The sequence below is a fragment of the Aspergillus eucalypticola genome (assembly GCF_003184535.1).
Source record: "Aspergillus eucalypticola CBS 122712 chromosome Unknown BO83scaffold_30, whole genome shotgun sequence".
NCBI classification, from domain to species: Eukaryota; Fungi; Ascomycota; class Eurotiomycetes; order Eurotiales; family Aspergillaceae; genus Aspergillus; species Aspergillus eucalypticola.
In genome coordinates, this window is record NW_020290304.1 from 278,647 (window position 1) to 294,151 (window position 15,505).

Here is a 15,505-nt window from a genome sequence, read left to right on the forward strand (position 1 = left end):
AGCGAGCTGGTCTGCGCAAACCAGAGAAAAAGCAATTGTCCATCCACGGACTCCCAGACATATGTATATGTAGGTAGGGATGGATTATCACGTACCAGCGACAAGGATGAGCGCTGCGGCTGCTGCCCACTCTCTCCGGATGGGGTACATAGGAGCTGCAGCTCGGCAAGCAAATCATGACATTTTTACGGTCGGGTATAATTCCCGTTTTGCCGTCAGCAGAAGGAATGATCTCACTATCGTTATAACTAACTAATCTCTTCTCACTTACGTGATCCCAAATGGGGGGAGAGAAAGCAGAAAAGAAAAAAATTCCCTGGCAAAAGAACACGCTCATTTGGGCATACTCGGCCGTATTGAAGTGGTACTAAGTCCATAACCGGGATGGGTCGGTAACCGCACCCACCGTGCCTTAGTGACGCTGCAGGTCTAAGACCAGACGGTTGTTATTCTTAGGCCTGGCCTGATCGATGCTCTCCCACGCGGGTCACTTACTACTAGTACTGACTGATGGACTGACGGACTGCCTAACGACTAACTAGTTTAGCTTGTCTCGACCCCGTCGCTCTTTCGCTCGCTTCCCTTCCCTTTCCATTCTGTCTTTCTCTTCCCTAGACTTTGCTGCTACCCTTTCCTCCTCCTCCTCCTCCTCCACCCCCCCCCCTCCTCCTCCTCTTCTCATCACCTTCGATCACCGTCTTCTTTACCCTACCCTCTTACCTTTTTCCCGTCTCACCTCCCTCCTCCCCTCTTTGCCTTCTTTTCACCTTCTTTTTCCCTTCTCCCCTTTTCGGTTCTCCCCTAAGTCTCCCCGGAGGTAGCAAGCAGACAGCAGACGGGATCTCGTTGACGGGGAATCACTCGCCCACGCACTTCACTCATCTCAGCACCCGTCAACTTGTGAGCAGGCGGTAAATCCCGTTCGGTGTGAATTGATGCCGTAAAGGACCCAATCGAACCACGCCAAAGTTTCCTGGGTGAACCAAGAAGGTGAAGCAAGACTGGTATCAATCCCGAGGCCGGAACCTTGGTCTAGACGTGGATCCTCGTCCCGGTTGGAGGGTCAATTGTGGGAACGGCATACATATCCCTCCAGTAATCACCATCTCGTACCTGACGGGCCCTGAGGGAAAGGGAAAGGGTGGTGGTATTAATCTCTTCGACCGACGTGCACGTTTCACTCAGTACACTTGCTTGTGCGGCAATTATGGATTAGGACTCGAGGGGTGCCTGAGATATAACCACCTGCGAAGCTCGAAAACGGATAGTTCGGTTTAAAGAATAAGCAAAAAAGAAAATAGTCGCCGTGTGTGCTTTCTTTCCTGTCCTTTCGTTCTTGCAGGTATGTGATTCGGCTTGCGATTGTATAGGTTGAATGCTGGATGATAGGATGATGTGGCTCGATGCTGACGGGCTCCTTACCCTGGCGAATAGATCTCTGTTGATGCCTTTCGGTCATTTTTCTTTCTCTAATTATTCGATACTTGTCGGCTGTATATCCCAGCCGACGTCCGCTCATTGGTATTCGCTACGATTTCGAGGCTTCTAATAGACGTGGAAGCTCTCATCCGCTCAACTCTACCGCAGTCACTCTTTCGACAATTGATTTAGTATTATTCGCCTTTGCCGCCTTTCTTTTACCATCACTCAAAAGTTGACCATCGTCTCTTTCTTTACGCTCCTTGTGTTCGACTTTACTACAGTCGCCTTCGATCGACTTAATCACCGCGCTCCTTTGCCGTCAAAACCCGTGTCGTGCAGGCAGACACTTCCCTTTACTTCACAGTCCTTCGCTTTCATTTGGAGATCACTTCTACTCTCACCTTCTTTCGATTTTACGAAGCTGCGGTCAGCAGTCGCCGCACTTCAGCACATACACAGGATATTTCGGCCAGACGTGGATGTTATCAGGATGGCCCATCATGGCACAGGACACGCTCGGTTCAACAGGGTAATGCGGAAGAAATATCAATTGGATTCTGCATACTTTAGCGAAACTGGGAAGAGTCCAGAAAACTCCGCGACGCCGACAATCATACCGCAACAGACGGTTGGATATGGGATGGAGGGTGAGCTAACCCTGGACCTGGTGATGCAGGCACAGGATATGCACGACAGTCAGGGATTGTCCCTCGAGAAGCGCCAGCAATCAGACACAGCCACGGGGGATCAGGCTACGGTGTCTGCGACTATCATCAACGTGGTCGACAGCAATTCGCAGACTAGCACCGGCACTTCGGCAACTGCACCGACAACGCTATCTGAAGAGTCGACCGTTCCCGCGACTACAGGCTCGTCAACAGACACTGACTCATTGCTCCTGTCGCTTTCTGCCACCGTTTCGGTTGATCTATCCCTGACTGCTTCACCTGCGTATTCTTCTCCGACCGCAGACACACCGGCAGTAACACGTACGCCTGGACCGTCCTCATCCGCCTCACCGTCATCGGCGCCCACCGCTTCGAAGACGTCCACTCCGCTATTTGGATCTACTGCAACTGATCTTCCTTCTTCGGCACACCCCCAACCATCTAGCGCATTGTCCAGCTCTGGTCCAAGTGGCACACAAAACGCTAGCCAAGTGACTGGCTCGAGCTCTGCCTGGGTGTTCGGATCCGGTTCACAATCTACGACGGGATCCGGTTCACAATCTACGACGACATCCTCCGTGACTCAGGCGATCTCCGCCACGACATCCACCTTCTCATCGGATTCTTCTTCCACCACTTCGCTCTACGGAGCTTGGGGCACGGCCTCGAATGGAGGGGGCGGAGGATCAGGGGCAACTGCGACCGGACAAGGTGCCTCGCCTTCATCCTCTTCGGGCAACTCCAGCTCCAGCTCGGGCTCGGGTTCGGGCTCGGGCTCGGGCTCGGGCTCCCTGAGCAGCCAAACTAAAGGCAAGATAGCCGGTGGTGTGGTTGGTGGTGTGGCTGCTGCTATGTTCGTGTTCGTAATTGTTGTCTGGCTGCTCCGCCGCCGCAAGAAGAACATCCTGCCCCCATCTGGGGACGCTCTCCCCGAGCCTGACACAACCGGGACAGCTGAAGGCTCTCTCCCGCGCTCGGCGGAGATGACATCGCGGCGGTCTAGCGACGACCCCTTGTTTACTGCGTCATACTTTGCGCCAGCTTTTATGAAGCGATGGCGCCAGTCGCACATGACGACGCGCACCGACAGTACACTAAGCTCTGAGCCTAGCGAGCGTGGTTTCCAAAAGATCTCCGGCCGTAAAATTCCTTCAGTGCTGCAGTCAGGAGGGGACGGCTACGGCGGTGGATATGAACCGGGATCCCCTACTGCGTCTGAGCCGAGCACGCTTTTTTCTCCAAGCTCACCAGTTCAGCCACGGTCACCGCCAACACAACCGCCCGTGGCGACACCGTATGGCATGCCGTTGGATACCAGCTATACTCGAGAAGCGGCGGAGGTGGGAGGTATTGTGGTTTTTCGACCATCGCCAGCCCGCACACCAGTTACCGGGTCCGCCAACGCCAGTCTGTCCAATGAGCCAACCGGGGCACGGGTCGTTTCTCAAGTCGGAGCGCTCTCCCCGACAATGCCCAAGCGGCCTGATGCGCTCGGACGAAGTCACCCGAGCTTCGATGGCAGTCGGGGCAGTCGGTTTACGGAGAGTATATGAAAGGTTCTCCGGGGGGATGAGGGTATATACTGGTGCTCTGTACATACGTGGAGGAGTTATACATAGGGTTTCCGGGTGGTGTTCCCGGACTGGCGATGGTCATCATGTCTGGATTCTGTACTACTTGCTAGCTTGTTTCTTATGGATACCCCAATTCATTTTCTTTGCATGTTCGTGCCATTTGTGAGGGTTCTGTGCTAATCTACTGATAATTACAATGTGAATAATGTCTACTAGCCAAGTTTACTTTGGTACTCTACCTTTCATTGCAACTGCGTCGTGATTCCTACATGTGAGGCCTGCTGTTATCAGCCGATGACATAAGATGCCACCAACCAACCAGCGACGCGGCTTTATCATCCGCACCCGGCGATCCCTTGCATTTGTATTTAGTCCAATACTATATCCCCTCATTCTCCCCTCATTGCCCTCTCCTACTTCCACTTCCATTCCCCGGACTCATCATGAAAGAACCCGTCATGCCAACGACTTCTCTCCCTCCTCCCCCCTCCCCCCGTCCTCTCCGCTTCCTCATAATTGGCGCTGGATCTCGTGGCACCGCCTACGCCCGTGCTGTCACCACCGCTACTCAAGGCACCATCCACGCCGTCGCCGAACCACACCCCTTCAAGCGCCGACACCTCGGCCGCTCCTACATCTGGGGCGAACACGGCACTCCCCAAGACGGCCAGGAATTCCCCGACTGGCGCGCCTGGCTACAATGGGAGCAGCAACGTCGAGAAACCAAGAATGACACCCGGGTCGGTGTCGACGGGGTCTTCATCTGCACCCTTGACTCCACCCACGTCGAGATCCTGCACGCCATCGCCCCTCTCCAACTCCACATCCTCTGCGAGAAGCCTCTCGCCCTATCTCTAGAAGACTGCCTATCCGTCTACCGCGCCCTCACCCCAAACCTCTCCACCAACATCTTCTCCATCGGCCACGTCCTCCGCTACAGCCCCCACAACATCCTCCTCCGCAAACTCCTCCTTCTCGACCGCGTCATCGGCGACATCGTCTCCCTCGAGCACACCGAACCCGTCGGCTTCTGGCACTTCTCGCACAGCTATGTCCGCGGCAACTGGCGTCGAGAAACCCCCAACGGGGACGGCTCCCTACTAACCAAATCCTGCCACGACATCGACTTCATTATGTGGTTACTCTCCAGCCCTTCTCCTCCCTCCTCGGACCCAACCTCGCAACAACAACCCATCCACCCCCGAACCATCACCTCCACCGGCTCCTTGACCCAATTTCGCAAATCCCAAAAACCCCCCGCCGCAGGCACCGCAACAAACTGTCTCTCCTGCCCCGCAGAACGAGACTGCATCTACAGCGCCGTCCGAATCTACAATGACATGCACGTCGCCAAAGGCGACATAGACTGGCCCGTAAACATCGTCTGCGAAGACATCGAAGATATCCTCCCCAAAGCAACAACCACTACCACCCCTAGAATCAACAAGTCCGACCCCATCCCCCCCGAACACATCCCCCTCGCTCAATCCCACCTCCTCACCCGTCTCCGCGAAGACTACGATCAAACCTCCACCATCATCACCACCACGGACGAAAACGACCCCATCCACTCCCGCCCGTGGTACGGCCGCTGCGTCTACGAATCCGACAACAACGTCTGCGACGACCAAACCGTAACAATAACCTTCTCGTCCGACCCACCCAAAACCGCCCTATTCCACATGATCGCCCCCACCGAAAAGCAATGCGAGCGACGTGGCCGCGTATACGGCACACTGGGCGAAATCAGCTACGATAGTCGCACGATCACCATCTACTCGTTCCAGACGAGGGAGACTACGACGATTACGGTGCCGAAGAGGCCGGCGGAGGAGGAGAAGGCGCATGGCGGAGGGGACTATGGGCTGGCGAGGAGCTTTGTGGATGCTGTGGATGCGGTGGTTAATAAGGGGTGGGGGGTGGCGGAGGCACAGAGGAGGTTTGTTGGGTGTGATCTTGAGGAGGCGGTTAGGAGTCATGCGGTGGTATTTGCGGCAGAGGAGGCCAGGAGGGAGGAGGTGGTGGTTAAGTGGGGGGAGTGGTGGGGAGGTAAGGTTAAGGGGGTGGGTTTGTAGTACTTTGTAATGATGGGTTGGTTACTGGTTTATGATGTTATGAGAACATGATCTGTTTTATGATGCTATTGTGGTTTTGGGTTTATGGTCAGGGTACATATATATAATGGTTTCTTGTCTAAGGATGGAGGAAAGCATAGATTATATGAAAGAGAAATATACTGATTATTCCTTATTAACTACTCAATACTCAAAAAACGCTATGAACATCAATCATGCTCTTTGCTTATGTGCGGACATCAGGCTCCTCACGGCCAATGTACTCCTTGAACTTAAGCAGCTCCAGAGCCAGAGCCACGTTGTCCTTCAGGTACTCGTCCGTGGCGAGGCTGAGCTTGCTGGCGTCGCTCTCGTACTTCTCAATGTACAGACGGATCGTGGCGCCGCTGCTGCCAGTGCCGGACAGACGGACGACGATGCGGCTGCCGTCGTCGAACTTGACGTACAGACCCTGGTTCTTGGTCACGCTGCCGTCCAGGTCGGTGTAGGCGAAGTTGCCGACGTCGACAACTTTGCGGCCGGACACGGTCGAGCCAACGAAGGTGTCCTTGTTGTCGACCTTCTCCGACAGGGTGGCGATCACCTTGTTGGCGCCGTCGCTGTCGACGTTCTCGTAGTCGTACCGGGTGAAGAAGGTACGGCCGTAGGTCTGCCAGAACTCGTTCTGGATGGAAGCGATGCTGGGGGTCTCGCTGGGCTTCTGCTTAGCAACACCAGCGATGACGTTCAGCCAGGCCACGATAGCCCACAGGCCGTCCTTCTCACGGATGTGGTTGCTGCCAGTACCGAAACTCTCCTCACCACAGATGGAGATCTTCTGGTTGTCGAACAGGTTGCAGAAGAACTTCCAGCCCGTGGGCACCTCGTAGCTCTGCAGGCCCTGGGCCTTAGCCACGCGGTCGACGGCACCGGAGGTGGGCATGGAGCGCGCCAGGCCGTAGACACCCTGCTTCTGGAAGTAGGGGATGAGCTTGGCGTGGTGGGCAATGATGGCCAGACTGTCACCGGGGGAGACGAAGGTGTTGGCGCCGTAGATCATGTTACGGTCACCGTCACCATCACTGGCAGCACCGAAGTGGATGCCATTCTTGTCAACGCTCTCGACGAGCTCGTGGGCGTAGACCAGGTTGGGGTCGGGGTGGCCACCGCCGAAGTCGGGCTTGGGCTCGCAGTTCATGGTGCTGCTGGCGGGCAGACCCAGCTCGTTGACGAAGATGTCAACACCGTAGGGGCCAGTGACACCGTGCATGCCATCGAACAGCACCTTGAAGTCCTTGTGGGTCTTGAGGAAATCGCGGATGAGGTCGAAATCGAAGATCTCCTTCATCATGGTGACGTAGTCGGTGGTGGAGTGGACAACCTCAACCTCGATGGGGCCGTAGGTCTTGGAGCCGATGGTGGTGGTGTCAACATCGGGAATGTCAATGTACTTGTAGGAGGTGAGGGACTTGGAGGTTTCGAAGATCTTGTTGGTGACGGATTCGGGGGCGGGAGCGCCGTTGGCAAGGTTGTACTTGATACCGAAGTCGTTCTCAGGGCCTGAGTAGCAGCATAATGTCAGTGTGGAGTCCATGTGCCTGATTGCTGGATTACGTACCACCAGGGTTGTGACTGGCCGTCAGGAGGATACCACCGGTGGCCTTGCGCTTGCGGATGAGGTTGCTGGCAGCGGGGGTGGAGAGGATGCCATTCTGGCCGACCAGCAGCTTCTTGACACCATAAGCGGCACCGATTTTGGCAATCTTCTGGATGACCTCGGTGTTGTAGTAGCGGCCATCGCCACCGATGACGAGGAAAGCGCCCTCAGCACCCTCGGGGATAGAAAGGATGATGCTAGTGACGAAGGACTCGGAGTAGTTGGGCTGCTGGAAGACCTTGACCTTCTTACGAAGACCGGAGCTGGGTGTCGTCAGATAAGAGGACAACTTATATAACTTAAAGCCAGAGGATATGGCAGCAAAGGAAGTCAATCAAGGTATACTTACGTTCCCGGCTTCTGGTCGGTGAAGGGAGTGATGGAGACGGTTTGAACGGACATGGTGGGGAGGAAGGGGGGGTATAGAGATGGTATGGATAGAAAGGGAGAGAGAGGGAGGGAGGGGAGGGGAAGCTGGAGGGGTATGGACGGGAAGATATAGAAAGGTCGGGAGGAGTAGCTCACCGACAATTGAAGCGAGAGAAACAGGGGGAGGAAAAGGAGCAGGGAGAAGGGAGGGGCAAAGAATGGAAGGGAAGCCGGCGAGACACGAGCGGGGAGGAAGTAAATATAGACTGGCAATTAGCTTCGACTTTGCGAGTCTTCGCCCAACGCCAGGACCCCACCAGGAGGGGCCCATGTCAGCATGATGACTTCAGGCCAGAGCTTCATTCGATCCCCCCCATCGCGATACACTGTACACTACGACACTCGAGCTGCAGAGACCGGGGAAAAACCGGCCATTCTTGCTGCAATCCCGGATCCATTGGGCATCCATCCAGCTGTCTACATTGTAATTGGGGTCTACCCCTCTCTATGCTTTCGTGTACGTTGGGATTTCCGTTCCCTCGCTCAGACAGATTCGGCTACAATCCGAACAGTTGCCCCCGGTAGAATCGCATCTCCTCGATGCTTTCCAGAATGTCGTCCCGGGCAAGATGAACCTCCTTCTTCCCTGGCACGGACTCTAGTAGCTCGTCTGAGCCCCACCGTCGTACCATTTCCTTGAGTGCACTCACGTCCACAATCCGATAGTGTAGCCAATCTAGCACCGCCTGGTATGGTCCCTTGGCCAGAAACGCCTTGTCGGCGTGGACACTGTTCCCCGCCAGCAGTCCTCGCCGGGGCTGTGGCACGTATTTCTGAATATAGGCCAAAAGAGCCGTCGCAGCCTCCTCCGCCGTGGTGGTCGAGGCCTGCACGGCCGCCGTCAGCCCTGTGCGACCGTGGGTCTCAATGCACCATGCGTTCATGTTTTCGAGGACTGAGGTTGGGTGGTGGATGACAGTTTCGAAGCCCTGGGGTTCGAGGAGGTTGAGGTTGGCATCGGTGATGAAGCAGCAGATTTGGAGGATCTGGTCGGTGTCCGAGTCAAGGCCGGTCATCTACATACACGCCGATCGAAATGTTTTGGAGTTCGTCAGTCGCGGCTGGTAGAGGGGTAGAAGCACAGGAATGCCCGCACCTCGCAATCAATCCACACCAGGGGATCGGAGGAACGTGTCAATGGCATGGCTCTTGGAAGCGGTAAGTAGAATACAGTATCTCCTGGGACTTCTCCAGACAATCAGCAAGAATTGGATGCAGGCGTTGGCATGAGGTGATATTGGTCTCAACATGAGGGAGGGAAAGATTTTTGGTCGGCGGGGAGCGGCTCTCCACTCAAAACGGACCACGGTAGGGAGCTCCCACAGCAGCGTAATCCACGCTATGGCTGCCATTCAAGCGCCGGCTACGGCCTACGTCTCCTTCATTAGGCTTTACAGGTACGAACGGGATCCAAAAACGTAGCATAAATCGTTAAATGCAACTTGCGTGACTCATTGCGTCTATATCAATTACCTTCGCCTGTCCCCTGTTCTAGCTAGAGAATCAATTACCCAGCCGCCCACAGAACTAAGAGAGATGGATATGAAAGTGAAGGGTAAAAGTACTTAGTCATGATGTTTTCGTCAGAAATGGACCATATCCAAACAGTAGATGTCAGCTGTAGTTAGAATGGTAAATAAGAATTGAGAAAAGATCAAATCAGAGTGTAGATGGTGCTGCGGTCTGACGCAGCTGGCTAGCGCGCCGTCTCGCACCAATCCATCGTGGCGTCTGAGGTGAAGGGAAAAAAAAAGAAGAGAGAGAGAAGGTTGAAAAAATTGTGGGTAGACATCTGTATCGCTGAATATGCGCATGGATGATGGGAGTTGAAGCAACCGGTTACAGTTCCTCATCTTCGGTCTCTTGGGGCTTTTGCGGGTGTGTCTCAAGGGGGTTGGTTGCCTTGATACTGTCACCTGGGCCAACATTCGTAATCTCTTGGGAAAGTCCCGACTCCATTCGTCGGCGCATGGCGTCTTCATCAGAATGTGAGACGCTCGCCCGTTGCTTCTTCAATGGACTGCCGATGAATCCTCCGTTCAGTGTGTTAGCGGCTGGCTTGGGAGTTTCAGCGGCCGTAGCCGCAGCAACAGCGGGCGGAGTAGTGGACGGATCGTTGGTGGCAGGCGTGTCCCCGGCTGTATTGGGGCTCGCACTCTCGGCCGGAGGTGTATTCGTAGCTAACGAGGCAGATGAATGCTGACGTTTAAGCTGTGTACAACAATTAGCCGGTGGTAGAGACACTAGTATCAGTTCTTGACGTACCTTTATTTTGCGTATACTTTCCGCGAGCTCCCCTTGCCGTCGGATATCGTCCGGAGACAAATGAAGATCATCTTCTTTGCCCTCCTCCTCATCTGCTTTACCGAGAATCGAATTGTCTTCATCGTCTTCACTGTCCATCTCGTCATCCTCACCAGACTTCTTGCCTTTCTTTCTTTCTGTGCTGTCGCGGAAGTTCACAAATCCGACCGTGCCGCCGGGTTTCAGGGGACCGAGATTGGCGAAGTCTGGCTGCAAGGACCGACGCTTTGCGGACCCGGGAGTTTCTTGCGCCTTGGGGTCTCTCAGAATTCCCATCTTTTGCAATTGACCTGTGTCCTAGTCAGTCGGTGACTCTACAGAAAACCAGAGGGGATAAACTCACGCTCGCCACGGTACATGAATGTGAAGGTGGCGTAAGGTTTGTCGGACGGGTCGATGCCTGTCACGGTCTGCGTGCTAATCGTCTTGGGGTCGAGCGTCTTTGGCTTCGCAAAGCTCGTTGTGTGATCAATGTCCGCATCAGCTGCCCCTTTATGTCCATTCTCGCCCTGGGCTTCGTCATCATCGTCATGAGCATCGAACTGTGGTGAATACTCTCCGCGCTTGATCTCTCCAGATGCCAGGACACGGAACAAAGCCACCTTGATCTGACCCGCAGACTCGGGGATCGGGTCATCGTCCGAATCGGAGAACGACATGTCGTCGTCCGAAACATCTTCTAGCGGGGACTTTGCATCGTTGCCATAGCGCATGACTCCTTTGCCCGACTTTGCATTTATCTCCAGGTCTCCAGTTGCTTCCCGCTTGATTCGGCGCTTCTCCATTTTTTGTCGCCGGCGCTCGATCTTGGCGGCAGCGTCTTTACCCTCCAAGTCCAAGCCGTTCAGCCATCTTTCTAATCCGACTTCGCGGAAGAGAAACTCCCGTTCGGCGAGACCTCCGCCCTCTGATACCGGTACGCTGACCCATCGAGAGTTGACCCACGTTTCTTCACCTCTCCGCAGCAGTGTGGCCACTTCCTCCTTGGCCCGGCCATCAAAGTAGATGTAGGCGGCGACCGTTTCATTTGGCGAATTGGTCAATGCTTGGTACGGAGCAACCGTGCTGCTGTACTGGCCACGCTCCCCGGTGGTCCCGGGTAGCCCACCAACTACCTTCGGCTTGGGTGCGGGGTTGTCGGGGGTCGGTTTCGGCGCGGAGTATGGGACGTCTTGGCCGGGGTTGAGAAGGGTGATGGAGATAGCGAACGTTGACTGCTCAGGGCGTCCGGATCCGGATTCGGGGATTTTGGGTGGTGGCACGGGGATGTAGCAAGCTATGCGAGACGCCCGGGACTGGCGTTGAATGGAGTATTCGGAGATAGGTCCGTCCGGAGTGTGTATACTCACGGCGAGACCCTTGAAACAGGGCATAGCGGGGCAGGGATGCGGATCGCGGCGATGAGAGGTGTAGTGTAAGTAAGTTCGAAGCTAGCGTTTCACCCAGCTGGAAGTGAAAGAACGGAGGGGCAAGAGAGGGAGGGCGAGAGTGCGTGGAATCGTCCCTAGGAGAGCTAGTTGTGGGTGGTGGAGGCGGTCAGGGTTCGTAGTGTGTTTGGCCTGCTACCGACAGCCCTCGTCGGGGGGTGGGATGACCGATTCACGGCCAAGGATGAGGCCTATGGGGCTTGTCAATTCCAAGAAAGCGATGTGTTCGCCGGAGTGAGTCAATCGACGGGTTCCTTCGTCTGCGCGAAATCCAGGTAGGCCCGCCAGTTGCGCAGAGTGAGAGGGAGGGGAAGCGTTGCTAGAGGGCGCCAACAATGAGCTAACAAACATGAAACATACCAGGCTAGGTTCAACAAAAAGGAAGTAAGGCAACAAAAAGAAGAGGGTTGATTGCTGTAGTAAGAGCAGTCAAGACAAGCTTTCGAGCCGATCAAGATACGAGGAGCAAGACTGGACTGAATCCGGGATGGAAGAAAGGGAGGGAAAGTCCGGAGTGATGTGGGAGGACGAGGGAGAAGTGGAGGTGACGATCGACGCCGGCTGGAACTCCGCCTGCTTCCCTGGATCGCTTCCGCTGCTCTGGTGTCGGGCGCCTTGTCCTCTTCCTTCCAGGGGCCTCACTCACGCAGCCCAAAATTCAATGTGTCTGCAAGTCATTGGTGAACTTTTGTTATTTGCTGAAAATCTCTTCTTACAGGGGTACTTCCTGGTCTTTCTCAGGGATGTCTCAGGGTTTTATACATCCTGCCTCTTTACCTGCACTCCTAGCCTACAACTACAAACCTCCTTATTGTGTTTTGGACCAGCGGACCAGTATTTATCGGCGGTGCTCTGCACGCCCATTAGTATTCTATATATAAGCTAGCTCCCGATTTACAATCCTCGTCTTCGCGCTTCCTCTCTCGCAACGGTGGCAAGTTCTGGGAAATCCCGATCGAGGCTGTCGAACAGCGCCTCCGCTTTCCGTCGCTTGCGCTCTTCGATCTGACCCTGCAACTGACTGATTTTCTCCTGAACCTTCGCATGTGAGTCCACCAGGGAAAGATCCAGAAGCTCATCGGCATATCGACGGAGCTCTTCCAATTTTCTTTCAAGAAAAGAGATACTGGCTTCATCTGTAGTGGCTGGAACACTCGGCTCATTGGTCGGCCGTCGGGATGCGCCATCTCCTGGCGTTAGGGAAAGTAGAGGAGTTGCATGCCTAAAGGGAGCCTGAAAGGAAGGCTCAGCTTCAGCAGGGCTATGTTCCTCAACGAGATCACTGATACGGAGCTGCCCTTTCGGGCCTATACTCCGTGAGGACATGACATAGGGACGAGCGTTTGTGTGTATAGTATCCTCTGTACTTTGCGACTGTATCATACCACGATTTGGGAAAGTACTATAGTCCTCCTGCTGTCGTGGTAGTTCCGCCTCTTCATCACTAACCTGGGTTCTCGCTCGTTTATGTACCCGGGAAGGCACTTCAGGCGGGAGGGATGCGCTATGAGTAGCCATACTAGCTCTTTTGCCTCGTTTTTGGTCGAATACGTTGTCGGTGAACCCCATGATTCGACCGCGAGGATCAATCGACTTGATCCGAGACCGCACAGGCTTGTCTTTGCTGGAGTAAGGAAGAGGGAAGTGGCAGCATCGGCAATTGCAGAAATGGGAGCACTTTGGACATACCCATGGATCTGTGTTCCTCAGAAAGGGTATCAAATCCACGTCAAAGTGTCGATGGAGGCCCCGGAAGCAAAAGAATGCGGAGCATTGGGTACATGCCACCCCTTTCCAGGCAGGATGACTGTCACGGCACAAGTGACAAAGTCGCTCCTGACTTATTTAGTTCGCGCCCCTTCAATACCAAGCTAAACAGAGATACTGGGGTTATTCCGTACCATCATCGGTTGTTTCCGTGCATCTGCCGCGGCAGCAGCCAAGGCGCCCAGAGACTTTTGCCTGGAAAAGGTAGAATTAGAGGCACACTCTTGATCACATGATTTATCATAAGACTCATGAAGCGGGACTAAAGCACAGGTTTTGAGGGAGATAGGGCCCGTATGCTTGAAGGAAAAGGTCATACTTTGGATTTTTGATTCGGGAGAGTAATCGACCACGCAGTCTGTTCCGAGTCGACTGAATAACCTCCATGCAGTAGGCGCGCGGAATGAGTTCGGCCCATGTATAATCAGCAACGTGTTTGCAGCTGCGTCCAGAGATAAAGCACGTCAGACATAAGTCAAAGTCGCCGCACTGCTCGCAGTGCAGATGCCGATTCCATATTGTCAACCCGCAGAAATTACATTCTACCACGGCCCCCTGGGTATCCACGGTCTTCATTGGAGGGACCGAGTCAGTCTCAATAGCTTCATCATCCAGCAACTTTAGAAAGACGTCCAGGAGAAGAGCTTCGTCCTCAGTTCCTAGAGACCCTCGGATCAAGGCATGTAACGGGATTAGAGGGACTCGGCCAGTGTCTGCATGGCAGTATCGCTGGTAGAATGGCTGGATGTAGTCGAAGAAAGAGACAAGCGAAGAGCTATGCATGACATTCCAGACTACCTTTGTAACCATCGGACTGATATTCCAAATTTGATGGGCAGTAGCTGAAGGAAATATTACCAAGTCTCCAGGTTGCTGATGGGTAATGTATATAGGAAAATTGGCGGACTTGAGCTGGGTAGTAGAAACGTCGGTCCAATCGGTATGGGGAGACTTTCCCAATCTCTCCATATATGTATCGTATACGGCCTGTGAGTGTTTATCGGTGCCAAAGCAGATGGACCCCGGGCCAGCACCTAACCCGATCATCAGAACGTTTGTCGAGAACGTCAAATATGTCTCGTCATGCGTTTACCTTCTGATTCAACTAATAGATTCAGCGCAACTGTTCCGCTAAAACATCTATGAAATCCCGAACTACCCCATTATAACATGGTCAGTGGACATAGGCGTATGGAAGGCAGCAGAGACTCACGAAGATTTCCGAGTCCCAACATACGCCATCAGCACCTCCGGAGCTATCTCCTTTGGTAACGTCCGGAATAAGTCAAGAGACCCAAGATGTCTCATAGCTGAAGGAAGAAATGCATCTAATGCCTTGATCCATTCTTGTGGGCACTGGAGGTCTTTTGCGTACAAACTGGCTTGCCTATCAGTTTAAAAGGCCGACGCTCGGAACAGTGATCATATTAACGTACAACTCTCGGACATTGCCGGTACGAGCATATTCTGTCTGCGAAAGGAGATCTTGGAGCCGCATTTTCGCATCCCGCCCAGTGTGGCAGTTTCTTACCGGTATCGCTGTCCATGCGTAAAGATGTCAACGGCTACACTTTTCAGGCTGTGATGTCGTGGGCATACCTGCTGAGGAAGAGAGGCTGCCTAGTCTCTCATTGTTCAGAACCGACCTGTCCCATTCTTTCAATCGAGAAAAGCCACGTATAACAAATGGCTTCCCATCGCGGAGTTTTGCCTCCACCCATTTTGTGGTTTCATCTTCTGACAGATGAGTGATGTCCTGAACAGAATACTCGGAAAACGGGATGAACGGCTCTCCAGCGCGCAAGAGGTCCTGCACAGACGGGGGCGCCTGTTGTAAAAAGTCCATATCATATCAATCTTGAAAGAAACATTGTCACACCGTTAAGACATGAATAGAGTATTCCCAAGGCATTGGCCTTCGACAGAAAATTGATATCACACATCGGTCGGCCATCTCGGAACCGGGGCTCTGATTGCTACTCACACGTGACTTCTGATTCCCCGCATATGTGATCTAACCATTTACGGTAATCTGTGAGGTTCACTCCTTAGCAAGTCCACGGGGATGAAAGTAAAGAAATCCTTTAATTTTGTCTAACAAAAATGAAAGAGAAAGCCTGAAGTATGGCCATGAATAGCAAGTTATCAGCATAACTTGGTGTAAGGAAAAGTACGTGTTAGCCTGAACACTCTGGTTCACTGT

The 15,505-nt window shown here is 53.8% G+C and overlaps 6 protein-coding genes across 6 annotated transcripts; 2 read left to right on the forward strand and 4 right to left on the reverse strand.

Annotated features, from left to right (window-relative positions):
- The first annotated feature begins 1,460 nt into the window (after positions 1–1,460).
- Positions 1,461–3,881, forward strand: BO83DRAFT_138599 (uncharacterized protein). Its single transcript, XM_025526153.1, has 2 exons — positions 1,461–2,820; positions 2,872–3,881. The coding sequence occupies exons 1-2, from the start codon at positions 1,913–1,915 to the stop codon at positions 3,641–3,643; spliced, it is 1,680 nt and encodes a 559-aa protein (XP_025384040.1). The 5' UTR covers positions 1,461–1,912; the 3' UTR covers positions 3,644–3,881.
- A 21-nt stretch (positions 3,882–3,902) lies between these two features.
- BO83DRAFT_455072 (Gfo/Idh/MocA family protein) lies at positions 3,903–5,739 on the forward strand (the record flags this gene model as incomplete). The annotated part of the gene is made up of 1 exon (XM_025537011.1): positions 3,903–5,739. The coding sequence occupies exon 1, from the start codon at positions 4,108–4,110 to the stop codon at positions 5,737–5,739; it is 1,632 nt and encodes a 543-aa protein (XP_025384041.1). The 5' UTR covers positions 3,903–4,107.
- Positions 5,740–5,880: 141 nt separating this feature from the next.
- Positions 5,881–7,949, reverse strand: pgmA (phosphoglucomutase PGM2). Its single transcript, XM_025532094.1, has 3 exons — positions 7,725–7,949; positions 7,337–7,638; positions 5,881–7,278 (listed from the first exon to the last, which is right to left on the reverse strand). Exons 1-3 carry the CDS (start codon positions 7,775–7,777, stop codon positions 5,966–5,968), a joined length of 1,668 nt encoding a protein of 555 aa, XP_025384042.1. The 5' UTR covers positions 7,778–7,949; the 3' UTR covers positions 5,881–5,965.
- A 245-nt stretch (positions 7,950–8,194) lies between these two features.
- Positions 8,195–9,032, reverse strand: BO83DRAFT_381870 (oligoribonuclease). The gene is made up of 2 exons (XM_025532095.1): positions 8,901–9,032; positions 8,195–8,820 (listed from the first exon to the last, which is right to left on the reverse strand). The coding sequence occupies exon 2, from the start codon at positions 8,818–8,820 to the stop codon at positions 8,302–8,304; it is 519 nt and encodes a 172-aa protein (XP_025384043.1). The 5' UTR covers positions 8,901–9,032; the 3' UTR covers positions 8,195–8,301.
- A 263-nt stretch (positions 9,033–9,295) lies between these two features.
- Positions 9,296–11,627, reverse strand: BO83DRAFT_138619 (uncharacterized protein). The gene is made up of 3 exons (XM_025526154.1): positions 10,452–11,627; positions 10,070–10,398; positions 9,296–10,015 (listed from the first exon to the last, which is right to left on the reverse strand). Exons 1-3 carry the CDS (start codon positions 11,479–11,481, stop codon positions 9,644–9,646), a joined length of 1,731 nt encoding a protein of 576 aa, XP_025384044.1. The 5' UTR covers positions 11,482–11,627; the 3' UTR covers positions 9,296–9,643.
- Positions 11,628–12,408: 781 nt separating this feature from the next.
- Positions 12,409–15,357, reverse strand: BO83DRAFT_346131 (uncharacterized protein). Its single transcript, XM_025528768.1, has 7 exons — positions 14,902–15,357; positions 14,739–14,841; positions 14,516–14,680; positions 14,396–14,457; positions 13,622–14,336; positions 13,437–13,497; positions 12,409–13,371 (listed from the first exon to the last, which is right to left on the reverse strand). Exons 1-7 carry the CDS (start codon positions 15,146–15,148, stop codon positions 12,430–12,432), a joined length of 2,295 nt encoding a protein of 764 aa, XP_025384045.1. The 5' UTR covers positions 15,149–15,357; the 3' UTR covers positions 12,409–12,429.
- Between the last annotated feature and the right edge of the window lie 148 nt (positions 15,358–15,505).

What these genes read in the sequence shown, in the direction of transcription:
- BO83DRAFT_138599 (XM_025526153.1), top strand. Translation starts at nt 1,913, where the DNA reads ATGGCCCATCATGGCACAGGACACGCTCGGTTCAACAGGGTAATGCGG. An exon ending in GGTGCCTCGCCTTCATCCTC is followed by an intron (nt 2,821 to 2,871) that starts TTCGGGCAACTC and finishes CTCGGGCTCGGG; the next exon opens with CTCGGGCTCCCTGAGCAGCC.
- BO83DRAFT_346131 (XM_025528768.1), bottom strand. Translation starts at nt 15,148, where the DNA reads ATGGACTTTTTACAACAGGCGCCCCCGTCTGTGCAGGACCTCTTGCGC. An exon ending in ACCGGCAATGTCCGAGAGTT is followed by an intron (nt 14,681 to 14,738) that starts GTACGTTAATAT and finishes TAGGCAAGCCAG; the next exon opens with TTTGTACGCAAAAGACCTCC. An exon ending in TCCCGAATCAAAAATCCAAA is followed by an intron (nt 13,498 to 13,621) that starts GTATGACCTTTT and finishes TACCTTTTCCAG; the next exon opens with GCAAAAGTCTCTGGGCGCCT.
- BO83DRAFT_138619 (XM_025526154.1), bottom strand. Translation starts at nt 11,481, where the DNA reads ATGCCCTGTTTCAAGGGTCTCGCCGTGAGTATACACACTCCGGACGGA. An exon ending in ATTCATGTACCGTGGCGAGC is followed by an intron (nt 10,399 to 10,451) that starts GTGAGTTTATCC and finishes ACTAGGACACAG; the next exon opens with GTCAATTGCAAAAGATGGGA. An exon ending in AAAGTATACGCAAAATAAAG is followed by an intron (nt 10,016 to 10,069) that starts GTACGTCAAGAA and finishes TGTTGTACACAG; the next exon opens with CTTAAACGTCAGCATTCATC.
- BO83DRAFT_381870 (XM_025532095.1), bottom strand. Translation starts at nt 8,820, where the DNA reads ATGACCGGCCTTGACTCGGACACCGACCAGATCCTCCAAATCTGCTGC.
- pgmA (XM_025532094.1), bottom strand. Translation starts at nt 7,777, where the DNA reads ATGTCCGTTCAAACCGTCTCCATCACTCCCTTCACCGACCAGAAGCCG. An exon ending in ACCGACCAGAAGCCGGGAAC is followed by an intron (nt 7,639 to 7,724) that starts GTAAGTATACCT and finishes GACGACACCCAG; the next exon opens with CTCCGGTCTTCGTAAGAAGG. An exon ending in GGCCAGTCACAACCCTGGTG is followed by an intron (nt 7,279 to 7,336) that starts GTACGTAATCCA and finishes GCTGCTACTCAG; the next exon opens with GCCCTGAGAACGACTTCGGT.